This window comes from Penicillium daleae (genome assembly GCF_028827525.1).
Source record: "Penicillium daleae strain IBT 16125 chromosome Unknown utg000008l_segment0_segment0, whole genome shotgun sequence".
Classification (NCBI taxonomy): domain Eukaryota; kingdom Fungi; phylum Ascomycota; class Eurotiomycetes; order Eurotiales; family Aspergillaceae; genus Penicillium; species Penicillium daleae.
In genome coordinates this window covers 4911110-4927959 of record NW_026623156.1, presented here as the reverse complement: position 1 = coordinate 4927959, position 16850 = coordinate 4911110, and the positions used below count along the sequence as shown (strand labels likewise).

The 16850-nt window shown below is 49.2% G+C and overlaps 6 protein-coding genes across 6 annotated transcripts; 3 read left to right on the top strand and 3 right to left on the bottom strand.

Moving 5' to 3' along the window:
* Positions 1–1336: 1336 nt before the first annotated feature.
* On the bottom strand, positions 1337–3952 carry slx4 (the record flags this gene model as incomplete). Its single annotated transcript, XM_056913669.1, has 1 exon — positions 1337–3952. One exon carries the CDS (start codon positions 3950–3952, stop codon positions 1337–1339), a length of 2616 nt encoding a protein of 871 aa, XP_056762518.1.
* An 876-nt stretch (positions 3953–4828) lies between these two features.
* Positions 4829–5543, bottom strand: N7458_010286 (EKC/KEOPS complex subunit CGI121/TPRKB; the record flags this gene model as incomplete). Its single annotated transcript, XM_056913668.1, has 3 exons — positions 4829–5146; positions 5199–5321; positions 5385–5543. 3 exons carry the CDS (start codon positions 5541–5543, stop codon positions 4829–4831), a joined length of 600 nt encoding a protein of 199 aa, XP_056762517.1.
* A 236-nt stretch (positions 5544–5779) lies between these two features.
* On the top strand, positions 5780–6859 carry N7458_010285 (Bax Inhibitor family protein; the record flags this gene model as incomplete). The annotated part of the gene is made up of 2 exons (XM_056913667.1): positions 5780–6306; positions 6376–6859. The coding sequence occupies 2 exons, from the start codon at positions 5780–5782 to the stop codon at positions 6857–6859; spliced, it is 1011 nt and encodes a 336-aa protein (XP_056762516.1).
* A 1183-nt stretch (positions 6860–8042) lies between these two features.
* Positions 8043–8649, top strand: N7458_010284 (RBM8 family RNA-binding protein; the record flags this gene model as incomplete). The annotated part of the gene is made up of 2 exons (XM_056913666.1): positions 8043–8288; positions 8422–8649. The coding sequence occupies 2 exons, from the start codon at positions 8043–8045 to the stop codon at positions 8647–8649; spliced, it is 474 nt and encodes a 157-aa protein (XP_056762515.1).
* Positions 8650–9661: 1012 nt separating this feature from the next.
* Positions 9662–10253, bottom strand: N7458_010283 (uncharacterized protein; the record flags this gene model as incomplete). The annotated part of the gene is made up of 4 exons (XM_056913665.1): positions 9662–9698; positions 9774–9839; positions 9898–9963; positions 10120–10253. 4 exons carry the CDS (start codon positions 10251–10253, stop codon positions 9662–9664), a joined length of 303 nt encoding a protein of 100 aa, XP_056762514.1.
* Positions 10254–11915: 1662 nt separating this feature from the next.
* artA (14-3-3 adaptor artA) lies at positions 11916–12971 on the top strand (the record flags this gene model as incomplete). Its single annotated transcript, XM_056913664.1, has 4 exons — positions 11916–11997; positions 12098–12646; positions 12725–12795; positions 12873–12971. Exons 1-4 carry the CDS (start codon positions 11937–11939, stop codon positions 12969–12971), a joined length of 780 nt encoding a protein of 259 aa, XP_056762513.1. The 5' UTR covers positions 11916–11936.
* Between the last annotated feature and the right edge of the window lie 3879 nt (positions 12972–16850).

Below are 16850 nucleotides of genomic sequence, written 5' to 3'. Positions count from 1 at the left end.
CGGGCTAGGCTGTTGCCGGTCGAGGTCAATAGTGTATCGGTGTTTGTTGAGTTGAGATGACTCGGCCCTTGTTCCGGATTAGGGAGTGCGGGTTAAGCTTAGCGCGGAGAATTGTGCTCTATAGTATTCTAGCAATCGGCGATTATAGAGGCAACAGCGAGCGCCCGGCGTGTACGCTCTTCTAGAGGTAAATTTCTATAGGCTCCTCCGACTGCGTGTCGGGAAAGTGATAGGAAATTCGTCTTCTAGATTTGTGTAAAGCGCTAATAGCGGATGTTTCGAAGATAATACACTAAACTAAGCTCTTCGTTAATCTAGTTGTGTCCCTTCTATGATCCGGGTTTTCTTGTTATAGGGTAGAATAAAACTTCGTCCTTTTTCAAGGAGATCGGAATTTTGAGAGGGAAAAAGTAGTGTATCGGCGTGCTACAGAAGGCAGGTTATTGCATATGTCTCTAGCGATGTGATATGTCTGCAGCGGTGTGACTAGGTATTGTTTGTTGTGCAATATAGCTATAGGGTATCATTAGTCTGACGATTATCTATAGCGGTGTGATAGCTATCGCCTATTTGTAATACAGAGGTGTATCCCAGGATTAGTCTGACGAATGTCCGTAGCGGTGTGGTGGTTCTTTGTGAGATTTGTGTGATAATTTCGCACAATTCGTTTTCCTCTTAGACGTGAGAGACGTGTTTTCTCTGCTGAAGTTCGAAGCAAGCTGTTCTAGTTCGGTTAATAGATAAAGCTATCACTTGGCGGGGAAACTTAGTAGGAAGTATTTTCCAGTTTGATATACGCAGTCTCGGGCTTATAACCTGTTGAGTTATAAGTGACGCTTCAATGTTTGCATAGTTGATAGGAGTTGATTGTATTGTTGTGTGTTGTTCTAGGTACAAAGAGGCTAGTAGCCAGGTAGACATATATACATGCACGTGCTCCCGTCCCCGTGACTATCTCAGTGACCGCGATATTCAACACTACCACCCCAGTCTCCAAAGTTCTCACCTATATCACCCACACTCACCCTAAGATCAAATCTGACGCCATTTTAGAGCTCAGGGCGCATTGAGAATTGCCTGCGTACTATAATGGGCTTAAGTACGGCTGAGCGGACGGGAAGCCCTGTTCTCCACACCCTATGGTCGTATGTATTAGAAACCGACTCAAAACAAAATATATCTAAGATTAGCGAGCCATCTACCTCATAACTTTATGTAGACCATATCTCTATGCAGTAAATTCATTTATTTCATAGACCCAGGGTATATTTAACTGATACAATTACACCGTTCAAACTGAAAGAGAAAACAACAACAGGCATGATACAACTGTCTATCACCAGCTTGCATTCTTCTTCCAACAGCAACAGATCCCCTTGCTCTCGCACCAGTCCCTCACAGCCGCTGTGCCAACCTCACGATCCTCGCCAATAAGGCCAAGTCCTTCAACGTTCAGCCAGGATGTGAAGTCTTCAAGGACGATGGGGTCGTACATGAGGATTTTCTCGTGCCATGTAGGCTGACTTCGGCTGCTGGAGGGCAGAAGCTGGGGTTGGGCACGAACGGCCTTCGTGATCTGAATGGATATGTCCAGCAAGCTAGTGCGATCGGCGGTTAGTGGTTTGTCCGTCTTGGCAGCAGCAGCAGCAGCAGCGGATGAAGATGACTTGATACTGCGCGAGGTCTTAGAGGCGGCAGGTGCTTTGCGCTTGGCGGGAGTTGGTGGCCGGTCCTCCGTCAATATTTCCAAAGAAGGGACTTGGGTTGAAGCAGTGGCGCTGGAAAAGATCTCGGTATAACGCTTTTGCACCTGACTGGGGGATAAGAAAACCTCTTCCTCTGAATCTTGAATTTCTTCAACGTCTACGTTTGAAGAGGGTGGACGGCGTGCGGCTCTTGAGGATGGTTGCTGGTTCCTTTTTGGGCTGGTCATCATGATAGCCTCCGTTCGTGTAGCAGGCTCCGTCGATGTGGCCGTTGACACAGTCTTCCTGGCTTTCGTTTTTGCCCTGGACTTGGGTTTGGGACTCGGTGTCTTTATAGACGACGCGGTGGTCATACTCCTTGCCTGTGACACTGAGGCAGGTTGGGAGGGGACATCAGCAGGGTGGTTGGGCTTGCCATGCTTTGACTCCCAGCACTTTTGAAGCAAGTCAATCATCTTCTTGCGTCCTTTGACAGACTTGAAACCGTATGCAGCAACCTGCCTCGAGAGTTCTGCATCTGTGAAACCACTGTATTGTGGCATTGGCGCCTGCTGCGAAACCTCAGTCGTTTGATGACTTGTTGCTACAGCTAGTTGGGCATCTTGCACTGGCGGTGCAAGTACGGCGGTAGTTGGGGAATCGAGGCCATCTTGTGGCTCCAAAGCTTTCGTGGAGGATGATATCATTTGCTGTGAAGTGCCAGATTTCCCATCGTCAAGGTCGATCCACTCATCATCGGAAAGATCTAGTTTCGGACGTCTTTGAGGTGCATTTTTCTTCATGTTTACATGAGATGCATCTGTCAGATCAACCTTTTCCACAGTCTGAGCCTGAACCAAAGACCCTGCTTTGTCTCGGCCAGCAACGCTCCACAAGTTTCTTGCGCCCGCGAATCGAGACATGGAACCTGATGTGGATTCGCTTCTTGCTGTTTGTCCAAGGCCCGACGGAAAATCTGTTCCTTTCTCCCCAAAGGCCAAGCTCTCCGATTCACGAATGGCGCGCTGCATCTCCCGCAACGTCTCTGGAGAATCGTCTCTCTCGAGCTGGCTGCAAGTACCGAAGACAACATCCTGTTGATCCAGCGCCTTGAAAGCTGCCTCTGGAGAAAGGACGATCAACTCCGGGTCCTTATCGGCTGATTGTTTCTTGCTCCCTCGAGAATTTGACTTTGTGATGTATTGTGTGATGTCGTCTGCCGAAGGATCTTCCTCTAAATCCTCTACATCCTTCGATGTATACTGAGCTGTCACCCGAGCTGTCAGGGTTGTGAGCCGCTTCTGAGTCTTGGGCTTCCGCTTTGGTAGTCGCCCAGATGATGATGATGATGATGTATCTCCTTGGACAGGAATGTCCTCTTCAAAACTTTGGTTGCGCCATGGTTGGCACTGGGGGTCCACGAGCTCAATCCTTCTTCGTTTTGTTGGACCTCCCTCGTTTGTACTGATCTCCCGGGAATCTGAACCCGACCCGGAATAGTTGTAGTCCGTGAGAATACCCCCAAACCCACTCTTCGCACTCGATTCAAGAGTTTCGTCAGGATTGGTCCCGTTATTCTCCATCGTGTTATCGAGTTGAGGACACGTCTCTCTGGGTGGTGTCCAGTCCCTGCGTCTTCTCAGAGCTTCGTCCAGGTGCAAAACCTCATCTTTACCCAGCGCAATAGAGACTGCCTTCAATTCAGAAGTTTCTGTTGAATCGGCAGGAGGCGATTGCACTGCCGCCGTCTTGTGTTCGGCCTTCTTCGCAGTCTTCGTCTGGGTATCGTTACTCTTGTTCGCCTTGGTAACCTTGCCAGCCAATTTTAAATTCCCCGTCTCTTTCTTGGCTTTTTGCTGTGCGCGGCCTTTTTGGGGTATCGCAGTCTTCTTCGCAACGTTCTTGCGAGAATCAATGGATTGGGCCTCTAGGTCTTCCTCAGCGTTGTGCGTTGGGTCCTTCGTAACTTTCTTCTCCTTCTGTTGTAACTTGCTGGGAGCATCCTTCTCCTTCAAATCCGACGAAGCGGGCTTTTTTGTCGTTTGGCGCTTCTTCTTGGGTGCGTCGTCCTTCCTTGTGGGCACGTCGAAGAATCGGGAGCGCGAGGGAGGTAGGAACCGCTGCGACAACAACGGGATAGGCGATGTCGTCGCAGCCTGTGGTGGTATCTCAAGCGCTCTCTCGGTATTGCTGGTGAGTCTCGTGGGAATACGCGGCGAAGTATTTGGAGATGAGGACAGGATAATCACGTCTGCAGAGCTCGTCATTGTGGCGAGCGGCGCGTTTTGCTGCCAACTGGTTGCGTTTGTGGCGTTTCAAGTTAGATTGGCTCATGGCGTTTCAATGATGAAGAATTCCATCACTTCGAATAAGGGTTTGACGCTTAGAGGCTCGCGCCGTGAGCATTGAACGATTCTAGGAGGTCGCGACAAGGTCTGTTGGAGAGATGACGATCGAGGCTTGGCAAAGTTGCAGGATTGCCGTTTTGGGCCAAAGAAAACAGCGTGGCCCAGCAACGCATACCACTGACAAATTTTCAGACCACTAGAAATTTTGAAAAGCAAAAAAATCTTTACCGAGCTACAACATTGATAACTAGCTAATTGGGGCGAGAGATGGACGTTTGAATTGAGATGAACAGCTCGATCTTTGGAGAAGGATGTAGATTTTGCGGCCCGACCTACAATCTACTAAGGCAGTTTTACTGGCGTGTATGTACAGGGTCACAATTTTGGGCAAAAAAATAATCTTGTTTCAAATGATGTTCATGATATCATTATATTATGGCTGGTCTATCGTAGACTTAATCCACAGGATAAGGTAAAGCTCCAGCGAGGGGGTTCCATGCCCTTGTTCTTCTGAGGCCACCTTCTGGTCAAATGGAACCCTCAGACCATTGGATGATGTGATTTCACGAGCGGTACCGCTCCTTTGCGAAAACCATCAATAAGACTTGGCGATACCAGCATGTTGTTTCGCCATCAAATCATGACATGCGTGAGGGAAGGAATCATAGAGGGCGAGACTCGGAGCTTTGGCAAGCCAAATGCTCGTCGATTCACGATGACCACTGGTAGTTTCGACTTCACGACATGGTGATCAATGTCAAATTGATCGCGTTTGATCAGCCCGGGCTGACCCCATCATGATCCCCGTAGAGCAATGGCTCCCAGCATTGAACGCTCCAATCGTCTTCTAGCGTTGTCAGCGTAGGGCTGGCTAGCATCTGCCTTGGTAGCTGGAGACGGTAAGGCACCGAGTTTGTATAATTTCTTGATCTTGTTAATATCGGAAATCTCAGACAATGTCAGGTCATCGAACGGCACAGATGTTCCTTCGACGGAACTTTCCAGATGGGCGGCAACGGAGTCATGTGTTATCTCCGGAGTCACGGAGACTTTAACAACCAGCAAGTCCTTGGTGGAGTCGGCAATGCCGAGCTTGCGGAAGGACTCAGCGATCTAAGCTAGTTAGCTTAGGTACGTGGTGGCGCAGTTGTAAGAGTCACCATACATTGTTAGTGGGGTTGAAGGAGAAGACAATCTCCGAGTGCACATTGTGGGATTTGAGACGATGATTCATGTAATCATTCATTGCACGAAAGATGGCTGCCAGTGCGTGGGCTCTGGATAGTACCTGTATCTCTTGGTTAGAAATCCAATGTCTGTCCACGTAGACTACAAACTCATAGGCTCTCACCAAGCTCGCATCAATCAACGCATATTCAAACTCTGCGTTGCCCGCCAGCAACTGCTGCCGCAACAATGCCGAGTTCTGGACATTGCGGTACAGCGCCACATGGACTGGCAGCGATGCTGGCAGGTGGGGGATATTGATCGTCTCTAGCTTCAGCGCCATCTTCAAAAACGAAAATCGGTTCACGATTAGAGCATGACGTATCTCAAAAGTGCCCGTTGCCTCTGCTCTCTGCGCGCCTCTCACCTCACCCCGCCAGTCACGTGTTGTTCTGGAACATTCGGACTTAAGAGCTGCCGACTTCCGGCGTGAGTAAGCGCCCTGATATCACCGGTCCAGCCGTTCGCATATAAACGTTTCATTGCCATCTCTCTCTGTCCTTCGACATCACCGTCGTCATGGCTTTCTTCCTTCGGCGCCCGTTCGCCGTATCATCGGCCCTCACTCAAGCTCCAAAGCTTTCGAACACTGCTCGCTTCATCCACAACTCTCCATTCAAGCCCTCCCAGGCTGCCAAACCGTTCGCTGCCCAGCCCTCGTTCTTCACCAAGTCTAGTCAGACCTTCCACAATGCCTTCCGCCGCAGCTACATGCAGCAAACCTACAACACTCAGAGTGGCAACTTCACTCAGAAGCTGTTGTACGGAGGTGCCATCGTCGGTGGCACTATTCTGGCCACCAACTTCATCTTCAACCGTGAGACCCGCGAGGATGGCGGCATGCCCGCTTACGAGCGGAGCTTCCTGAATGAGACTTTCATGCACACTGGACTTGGTATTGGTATTATCGCTATTGCTGCCCGCGCTCTGCACACCAGCGGCTGGTCATACCGTCTTATGGCTATGAACCCTTGGCTGGTTATGGGTGTCGGTCTTGTTGGCAGCATTGGCTCGATGTACGCCACCTTTGCTACTCCCCCAGATAAGTAAGTGTTTGCACCGTCTTTTCTTTGCCGCTCATCCTTCAAAATTGAGAATGCTAACCACCTCGATAGCTACGTATTGAAATATGGCTGCTGGACTTTGTTCAACCTGACCCAGGCTGCGCTCCTCTCTCCTCTGATGTTCATGCACCCCGCTATCCTCGCTCGCGCTGGTCTCTACACTGTCGGTATGATGGGCTCCATCGCCTTCGTCGGTGCTACTGCCAAGCAAGAGAAATACCTGTACCTCGGTGGTCCTCTCCTTGCAGGTGTTGCCATCGTCGCTCTTTCTGGTCTTGCTCCCATGGTCCTCCCTGCCACTGCTGCCCGCACCCTGATGTGGTCTGAGCGCGTCTGGCTGTACGGTGGTCTGGCTGTCTTCGGTGGCTTCACTCTCTACGATGTGCAGAAGATCCTGCACCACGCCCGTCTTGCCGAGCGTGGCTACATGAAGCGTGACGTTGTCAACGAGAGTGTCAGCCTCGAGCTCGACTTCATCAACATCTTCATCCGCATGGTCCAGATTCTGGGCATGCGGAGCAACAACCGGAAGTAAAACTTCCTTTCCTCTGGAGAACACACCAAATTCCCTTTCCTTTCGTTGATTCACCACAATACTGTACTCTTAACGACCTGCTCTGCTTTGTTTCCCCTTGATTCCAAATCCTCGTGCTTCTGAACACGAGGTGGCAATTCGCCTAGACTTGTCTCTTCCATACAATATCCGGGGAATAAATCTCCACTCCATAGCCCTTTCTCCGTATTAGAGCAAAATGCAACCTCCTTGCTTTTTCTTCTGAATTCAAATTCCCATCCCATCGGATATTCAATGATAACTCCCGTGTATCCCCAGGTATTCACCCTCCTGTCATGAGCCTTCGAAACAGAGGTTACCGTATTGAAAGAGTGGCAATCCTAGTTCCATCCCTATTGGATTTCACAATATCGGTCTACTCAAGTTCTCCAGCCTTGGGCATTCTTTTTCCTGGAAGGCTTCCGAGCGCCGGGCCGCGAGGAGTTGGCTTTAGCCTGTGGATTCGAGAGGACAGAGTAAGGGCCGTTGCGCAATGGTGCCTGAAGAAGAGTTCATACCTGATAGATATGCAATAAACTACTACTTGAATACGATGGGCGAGTTACTCCTCCCTGTTTCCTTTTCTGGCTGATCTAGATGCTGCAATGATACTCTTGTCCCAAATCCACTTGTCTGTACATTCGTAATGATCTTTTCTGCAAAGGGTGTGAAAAAAAAAGTGAGCAAATTTCGTCTTAAATCTGCATTAACCCCTTGATGGGGAAATTTAGTGTCTTGTTTCTTTCGGCTTTTAGAAAACGCTAAGTACTATGACCACAAGAATTGTGCCAGCCAATATTTGATCGGGCACGGTGTGGATATGTTCAAGAGGACTATGTTGCAAGAACTACACCACCTCTGCGCTAAACAGTTTCCTTCCTAATTGTACTATACACTAGTTCAACAAAGAATGTAGGCCCTCAGATAATCAACCATAAAACAATCCAAGCCCACTATTTCTGTAGTTCATAGCTAATGTTTTCCTGAACCCCAGCAAAGGCGGAGAGGGCGCTAGCCGAAAGGGGCTCTCCAGAGCCAAAGCTTTTCCGAATCCGCGCTCACCTGCACGGACGTCAGTACGCTCTCTCCTCCATTCCTCCCCATCATCGCGCCAATTCGCCTCGTGAACGCAGCAATTCTTCAAGCCTTGTCATAGCTGGCCAAAATGTCTAACGAAATGGAGGTTGACCTGCCCGTCGCCCAAGACGAGGGCTCTGAGCAGTCTGGCCGCGGTGTCGAGCCTCGAACTCAGACTGGCGCCGTCGCAGTGCGCAGTATCGAAGGGTGGATTGTGATGGTATCGAACATTCACGAGGAAGCCTCAGAGGAGGATATCACCGATATCTTTGCGGAGTACGGCGAGATTAAGAACTTCAGTCTAAACCTGGACCGGCGGACAGGTTATGTCAAGGTGCGTCGTGGCTGATCCTGTGGTCTCGAGGGCAGGTTGAGCAGCGGTCTTTCAGCCTGTTTTGCTTGCATTCGGTTGCTGGGTCACTTGGTGGTTGGTAAAGAGCATTCTGCTAACACCTTTTTCACGATAGGGATACGCCTTGATCGAGTACTCGACCCTCCCTGAAGCCTCCGAGGCCATCAAAAACCTGAATGGCACCAAGCTCCTTGACCAGACACTCAGCGTCGACTACGCTTTCGTCCGCCCTCCCCCATCAAGCAAGGGCAAAGGTCCTGGCAAGAGTATTCGTGGCGCCGCTGCCCGGGGCCGCAGCCGTAGTCCTGGTCGCAGTGGCAGCCCAGGAGGTGACCGAGACTAAAGCTGTCGATTGTTTTCTGCGCACAACACCTTCTTGACAGGATGCTGTGCCTATCTTTTCCTCTTTTGATACCTGGTCTGTTTATTCTGGTCGTCTTGATCCCGGGGTATCATCAACTTCTACCACCGATCCCCACATACACATCCGACGTCTCTTGGCGGATGACCGAATCCACGGATATTTCTCGTTCTCGCCGGCTATATCTTCCCCTTGATGCCAATCATGCATCAGTGCCTCTATGAACCAAATAAATTTGGGGAAAGGTATGCGCCGGCGCCATGATACATTGTTCTATTGGGTATGTTAACCTTGACCTCTTACAGCTTATGCCTAACGTCCGCTAACTGAATCTTTAGAACTAAAGAATGCTCATTACACTTCGTCTTGACCTCGGCAAGCCCCGCGAAATTCTCACTTGGCATGACAATCTGCTATCAATCCGTAACGATCTATAATTGCAATTTGGAACTGTCCTGGAAGTTCCATGTTTGAAATGACATCCTGTTGTCTAATGTTTAAAATTTGGTGCTTGTCGATGTGCTTCGTAGGACTCAGTCACGCAAGACAAGTGGGCTGGAAATTGTCAAATGATGGCAAGCCTTTATTGATAGGGTCTTAAAAGTACCCTGGGCTGTTACGAGTAAGAACTGCAATGTAGCGTGACATGATCGGTGCACAATCTAGACTCTCGTAGATAACCACCTCGAGTTTACGCATCCTATCCTGACAGCTTCATACAATTTCATAGTGCTGCAGCTTCTACTCCAGATATTGTCCAAAGATGAAACGAAGATTGTGAATCGAGGAACTCCCGGTATGTATGCAATGGCTGCCTGTCTTATCTAACAACATGCTGATTGCACCGTCCACCGAGAAATCCCGAGCCTCGAATCAAATACCAATGGGCATATCAATCAGAGGGGAGATCATGATGGTATGGTACACGGCAATTGGAGGAGCGCACTCTTCGCTGGGAATGTGGAAGGGCAGAAGAAATTGGCACGTAGTATATCTAGTTCTTGCCAGACTGGTCCTTGGTCAACTTGTCACTAGATGGGAGTTAGCACCAGAGTTTCCTTAAGCACCGAGCGTGCGTGCCTAGACAGGGAAGGGTGTAGACATACATGTGACCCTCGAGCTCATCGAGGTGAGCGCGCTGGTCATTAATCTTCTTCCGAAGTTGAGCGAGCCTGGTACCCGACCACGATTAGTAATGACCCAGAATGGGATGTAGGACTGCAAACATACTTCTCAAGCTCCTTTTCGCGGATATAGAGGGCCTCTTGAGCAGCCTCACGCTTGGTGAACGAGTCACTGTTGTTCAACCTGTGTCAGTAATTGATGATGTCATACGGCAAGCCAAGGCAGACACGCAAATGCACAGTCGCTATTCAAGGCTTGAGGGCACAGGCACAGCTGACCGTAGCATGGTAGAGGATGCAGGGGAGGGGGAAGAGGGGGATTACGAACCCAGCAGCAGCGCCTCCAGTGCGAGGCGCGCCAGTGTCACCTTCGCCCAGTCGGGGCGCAGCAACAGAGAAGGACCGGGTCAGCAGAGCCCGGTTGGCTGTGACAGCAGGTCGGATGATGGTTTGGCGGAGCATTGTGTGTAGAGGGTTAGAGAGATGATTGGAGATATGGGAAGAAGGGAGTTTAAAGCTTAAGTGGCAGGGGAATAATGGTCGAGGGAAGCTGATGGGGGAGTATGGCATGACGACAGGCGCCAAGACCACATCATGTGATCTGGGTCGGGCTCGGGGGAATAAGACGGGAGTCAAGTCACGGGGTCTGGTAGATTAGGTAACCTAAGTGCAGCCCCATTATGTCAGCGGGTCGAAATCTCTGCGATAAGTCGACGCGTTCTCATTCGACTTGGGACGGAGATCATGAGGGGAGGAGGCACCTCGGATCATTGGGTCTGGATACTAACCCAGCGATTAGCTGGATGTGGCTACGGGGATTGGGCTTGCCTGTGCTCGGACAGCCTCCTCCTCATCATCATGTGGGAGAGCAGCCTATCGACTATACAATAGTACAGTACAACATGCAGAAGTAGCCTTGATACTGCTAATAGTCCTTTGTAGTACATTCAGTGGTCTAGACTAGCAAAAGGGAGGGGGGTTCTACTGTAACCAGCGAACAGCCGTGGATATATGGATCTGTTTCGAAGAAACGAGCCAGAAAGGCTAGTCTGCCTTGGAACCGGTGGACCGAGAGGGCTTCCAACGTGAGGCGCAAAGAAGGGGAAACGTTCCAGGGCGATTGGCGGGCGCAGGATGGGGGATGACGCTGGGCAGGCCCACCGAACCACACAGAAAGACCAAGTTGGACACAGGAAGAGAGGGAGAAGGAGGGGGGGAAATAGTCTAGGATCACCAGAAAGAGCACAGTAGGAGGTGAATATAGCCTCTCATTTTCAGTCCAGTCCAATTTAAATACTCTGTACATTATTACTCTGGAACTATAGTCGTAGGAGTAGTATTGTTCGTAGATCACCTGCTCCCGAGAGTTGCCAGTTTGTGACTTGCCCGGTAAATCCCAACAACACCGCCTTCTCTGTTTCCCTCCTTTCCCCCTCCTTCTCTCCTCCTTCAACCTCAAACCTTCCACTCCCCTTCACTTTCCACTCTCCATCCATTTAAATCCTCCCCTTTTCAGCTCCTTTCCCCTTTCTCTCCAAATTTCAGGTGAGTTCGCCTCGTTTCATCCAATTTCCCCTTGGCCTTCCCTGCTCGCGCTCTCCTGCCATCCCACACACACATACAACATATACGGGTCGACCGGGGATCCATTGAAGTTGGGGAAATTTGGAGCAATCTTCTGCTTCCTTTCCCTTTCCAAAAAAAACATCACGTTGCTTCTCGCACCGCCTCCTCCTCGAGATCGCATATCTGCCATGGATATCATCGTCTCTCGCTGCCTTGTTTACCTGGCGGGGCCGTTGCCGCGACCGCTTCGCTGCGATCGACCCCCCTCAAAACACGTTCGGCCGGGAGGATCGAGAATTCGGCGCCATCATTATCAACCATCGTCATTCGTTCCCACCTTCAGGCGATGGCCACGTTAAGAAAAAAAAACAAAACAATACTTGTGATGTCAAATGGAATGCTTGCCGTTCAGCCAAGTGGCTACATTTGTCGCGCTGCTACCCCTCCCGGTCGCTGGCGATGATGTCGATGGCGTGATTCCCACTTGCTTTCTCCATATTCCACGGACATTCAAATTTCGATTTGCTGCGTGACATAAACTAATCCGCGATTTTATTGATTTCTATAGAACATTTCACAATGGGTCACGAAGACGCTGTTTACCTCGCCAAGCTCGCTGAGCAGGCTGAGCGCTATGAAGGTTCGCTGCCCCTCTCAATATCACAAATCATTCCTGTTCCAGAAAAAAATGGATTGGGGAACATGTATCGAGAGTCTCAAATGTTAACATGCGCCCACAGAGATGGTCGAGAACATGAAGGTCGTTGCCTCGGCCGACGTTGAGCTCACCGTTGAGGAGCGGAATCTCCTGTCCGTCGCCTACAAGAACGTCATTGGTGCCCGCCGTGCCTCGTGGCGTATTGTCACCTCGATCGAGCAGAAGGAGGAGTCCAAGGGCAACGAGGGCCAGGTTACCCTGATCAAGGAGTACCGCCAGAAGATCGAGGCCGAGCTTGCCAAGATCTGCGACGACATCTTGGAGGTCCTGGACCAGCACCTCATCAAGTCCGCCCAGTCCGGCGAGTCCAAGGTCTTTTACCACAAGATGAAGGGTGACTACCACCGTTACCTGGCGGAGTTCGCCATTGGCGACCGCCGCAAGGATGCTGCCGACCAGTCCCTGGAGGCCTACAAGGCCGCCACCGAGATTGCTCAGACCGACCTTGCCCCTACCCACCCTATCCGCCTCGGCCTGGCCCTCAACTTCTCGGTCTTCTACTACGAAATCCTGAACTCCCCCGACCAGGCCTGCCACCTCGCCAAGCTGGCCTTTGACGACGCCATTGCCGGTTAGTTTCTTTTGCGCGCTACTTTTTTTTAGCCCGGTCTGTAAATCTCTGCCAACCTGACGCTAATATCATGTGCAGAGCTCGACACCCTCAGCGAGGAGAGCTACAAGGACTCTACCCTGATCATGCAGCTCCTCCGTGACAACTTGGTAAGTTTGGGGATTCCCTTTGCTTGATGTCTGCATACACCAAAATTTGCACATTCTAATCACGTCTTTGTTTACAGACCCTGTGGACTTCCTCCGAGGCTGAGCCCTCCGCTGAGGCCGCCCCGGCCGAGAAGAAGGAGGAGGCTCCGGCTGCTGAAGAGAAGCAGGCCGAGTAAAGAATGAAATTTAAAAAGATCTTGATGATGGACTCACGTCCTCGGGAGACGGATGGGATAATGGAGAGAGATTTGCACGACTGTCATCCCAGAGCAAAAGGAAAAGTCTGAGCAAGGAAATCGCTGAAGGATACGAGTAAGAACTGGGGGACGAGTTGCATTGATATGAGCAAGATTGCTTTCGGTTCCACCGTCTGGGGGCCTCACGGCCTAAGGATAGCACAGGAACCGTCTCTTATTTGTGATGTCGATGCTTTGCTCCTGGAGCGAATCTCTTTCTGCTTCGAGCTATCTCCCTGCTTGGATATTTGTGGCACCTGCTTTGGTGCATTTTGCCTTGCCTGCTGCTTTGGTTTTGGACTGGACCGGTCAAATCTCCCGTCTTTGTTTTTCTCTTTCATTCTCCTTGTTTTTTTGTCTACTTGCCTCTTAACTACCCCTTAAAGAGTCCCCTTTGCGCGCACTCTCCAAATTTCCCCCCACAACCCACAACACATACACACGGACAGAGAATCCCTTTTTTAAATCAGCTTTCTTATCAGGAACTTCAATGAGGGCCTCGTACTGATCCCCGATCTGGCTTTTTTTCTTCTCTGGCCTTTCTTCCATGATTCTTGATATTCTTTTCCGTTTCCTCCTTATGACCTTTTTATCTCTCCCCTCGTATGTGTGCGTGTGGCTTCTTATGCTCGCTAGATGTTCTTTTTTCTCATAAAGATCAACTACCCCAGTACATCGACCAGTTGGTAAAATGGTACATTGGTAGAAAGGTATGATATTTCCTTGTTTCGAAACCATCATCCTGGTGATAGCCCTCTTGTTCCAACCATTAGGACAAAGCCCGGGTTGACCCTCGTAGTCTCAACACTTGGGCAGATCCCATCCTCGGATTCTTTATGGCTTTGTGTGTACTTAGTCCCTGGGTCTGGCTATGCCCAAGTCCATGAATAGTAACCCAACTTGGCATGTTCCGCGGACGCCTAACTTTTGATGATACAATACAGTAAATACTCTCCAGAGAGCAATATTTCTATATTGATAATTCAAGGAGAATCACAATCACTGCATTCTTAACCTGACGCTTCAATCCTCGGGCTGCGCTGTGAATATACCCAACTTGACACCCAGCTTCGATACCCAAGCTGCTAACCTTGAAAAGAGAAATGGTAAACATGTGAGAAATTAGCACAGCTCGTGAAACGAGTTGGTGACTCTTTGAGCGCCTTTCCAAATATCCAGAAGAGCGAGTTCGCTCGCCTAACATTTCGTTTACGGAACACTTGGCCTGCATACCTTTGTAATGGATATAACATGAGACATGGAGTCTTCATTATGAGGTGTAGGGTGCCAAGCTGGACGCTTGTCACGATGTGGAGGTGACATGTTCTTGGGCGCGGACTAGCAGTGTTTTCTTTTTCCCTGTCAAAGAAGGTTGGTTACTCGAGGAAGCTGATGGGAACCACCAAACTCGTGACGATTTTTGGCATACGTTCTTCGACGTCGAAATTATGAAACACGAGCTTCCAGCTGATTGGAGACCCGGCGATGGGATATCGTAGAGCTATAAAATTGGGAATGATATACGAACTCGTTTAATGCTGCGGGCTTAGCGTATAACAAGCTTCACCTACTTCCTCCAACTAACAATCTACATAATGCCATTGATGCTCGAAGAAACTTGTATTCTGCAATGCTATCTGCAGGAAACGTAATGTGCTCTCGCAGAATCCCAATAACCTATTCTGCTCGATTTCAATTAAGCACCTCCCAGGACATACTATGAGACTGCGGTTCGATATTGGGATTGTATTCCGCATCTCGTCGAGCCTATTATGCCAAATACTTGGTGGAGATGACGACGCAAACAGTATAATTCCCATTGGATGTGCATTCGAAGGAGTGTTAATGACTTATGACATTGTCTAGAAGCGATAAATCTACTATGTATTAAGATAAAAGGCCCTCCTCTGTCTGACTGTCCGTTCTAAAGCGACAGGTCCAGTTCAAGTATTTGGAGTTTACCGGACAGCTTGAAGCTCACCTCAAGCTCATTATCTGATTCGGCTCCCGGAGAACTAAGTACGATTCCGGCTAGAAATCAGCTGCGAGGAAGGGTATATCTACCCAGATAGTCGAAAGCGAGAGCGATAGAAGACTTCAACCTATCGATCTTACACTATCACTGTTTCTTCATCGAGCTGATCAGTAGTTTTCCGGGCTATCTTCCGAGTTGACATCGGTATACGTTACAGCAGCTTTGATATAATGTGGTGGTCCAAGCCCATAGATCACACAGCCCAGCCAAAATCTATCCATATTACAATTCCGACTACCCCGTGTTGCTTCTTCCCGTTATACTTACCTCTACAACTGAAATTAGACATCTACTTTGAAACAACCCAACCACGACCCACTCATGTCCAAGACTTAAGTGATAGGTTCTGCCGAAGACAGCCAGAGTAAACAACAATAGAAGCATAAAGAAGGGCAATTGCCGACAGCCGATCCAAGGTTCCACATGACGTTGATGACACAGAGAGCAATCAAACAGATCCGATCCCATCATTCCATGTGGTGGGCTACATCGATAGCTCAATTCATTGATTACAGTAGTCCTTTGTCCAACGTTATCGAATACTTACTTGGGCAGCCGCTGACGAACAGGGCCTGTCGGATTCGTCGACAAGATACCCGGAGTCCCGAAACCGTAGAAGACAAATAAGAAATAAGACATGGCTCAAACCACCCCACTGGCTCTTCAAGGGACCTACTTGTTTGCTTACATTGTGCTACACAATAGAACTAACTTCTCGCTCGTACAAAGAGAGTACCTAATCATTTGAAATGATATCCCATTGCTATGGATTACTCTGAAAAAAAACCACCACCATGCGACCAGCCATGCAAGACTAGACAAGGAAGTGTGGGTATGATATGACGAGCATCAGAGAAAAAAAAAGTTGGAAAGGAAAAGGAAAAAAGAAAACATGAGGATGGGGACTTGAGACATGCACAGGGGGGTTTCGTGGATATGGCAAGACGAAGCAGTAACAGAGCCGCAATGATAAACAAAAAGAAGATAAAAATAGATGGAGAGGTAACAATGCAGGCTTGATGAAGACTGTACTTGATAGAGCCACAAAGAAGGGGGGTGTATGCAAATGGTGACGCGAAACAGATCATTGGCTTGGCTTGGCTTTTTTTTTTGGTATGACACGTTTCTCCGGGGAAAGTCAGTCCATTGCTTGGTAGAAGAATGCAAGTTTGCGCAAAAAAAACAGGCTGGAAGATGTACATGGGTTTGCGAATTTTCCCTCTCGAGAAGCCCCCGGTTTATGTTGTGCTCCATTTTTAGAGAAACATAAACAAGGGTCTCAAGATTCGAGGAAAAAGGCAAAAGATGGTCGGAATGAAAGGGAGAAGAAGATAAAAAATAAAGAAAGAATTCTGAAATCAAAAAGGAAATAACAATGGACTGCTCCGAAAAGAGAACCTCCCTCCCAGGTAAAAGATGCTTTCCACTTTCCGCGCCGTCCTGCTGTTGACCATGCAATGCCATGCCATATGACGATGAAAACATAATCCAGGTGCAGGCTCCGGTAAAGAGTCATTCAATCAAATCGAGTCTAGTCCCAGTCCCCGAAACGCCCAAGGTGCTATGCATCCGATAATAAAAAAAAAGTACAGGTGAAACCATTGTTCACAAAGAGCCGCCGTGAGAGTCAGATAAAGGAAAAGTTGAGAATGGGAGTGAAAAGAAAAACAACGCCGAATGATATCACACGAAGAGAAGGAAACGGAGGGAGAGTAGGGTCACAGTGATGGTGGTATTGTGGAGGGATAGGGATAGGAGCGTGGGGAGCGAAAAAGGGGGAGCCC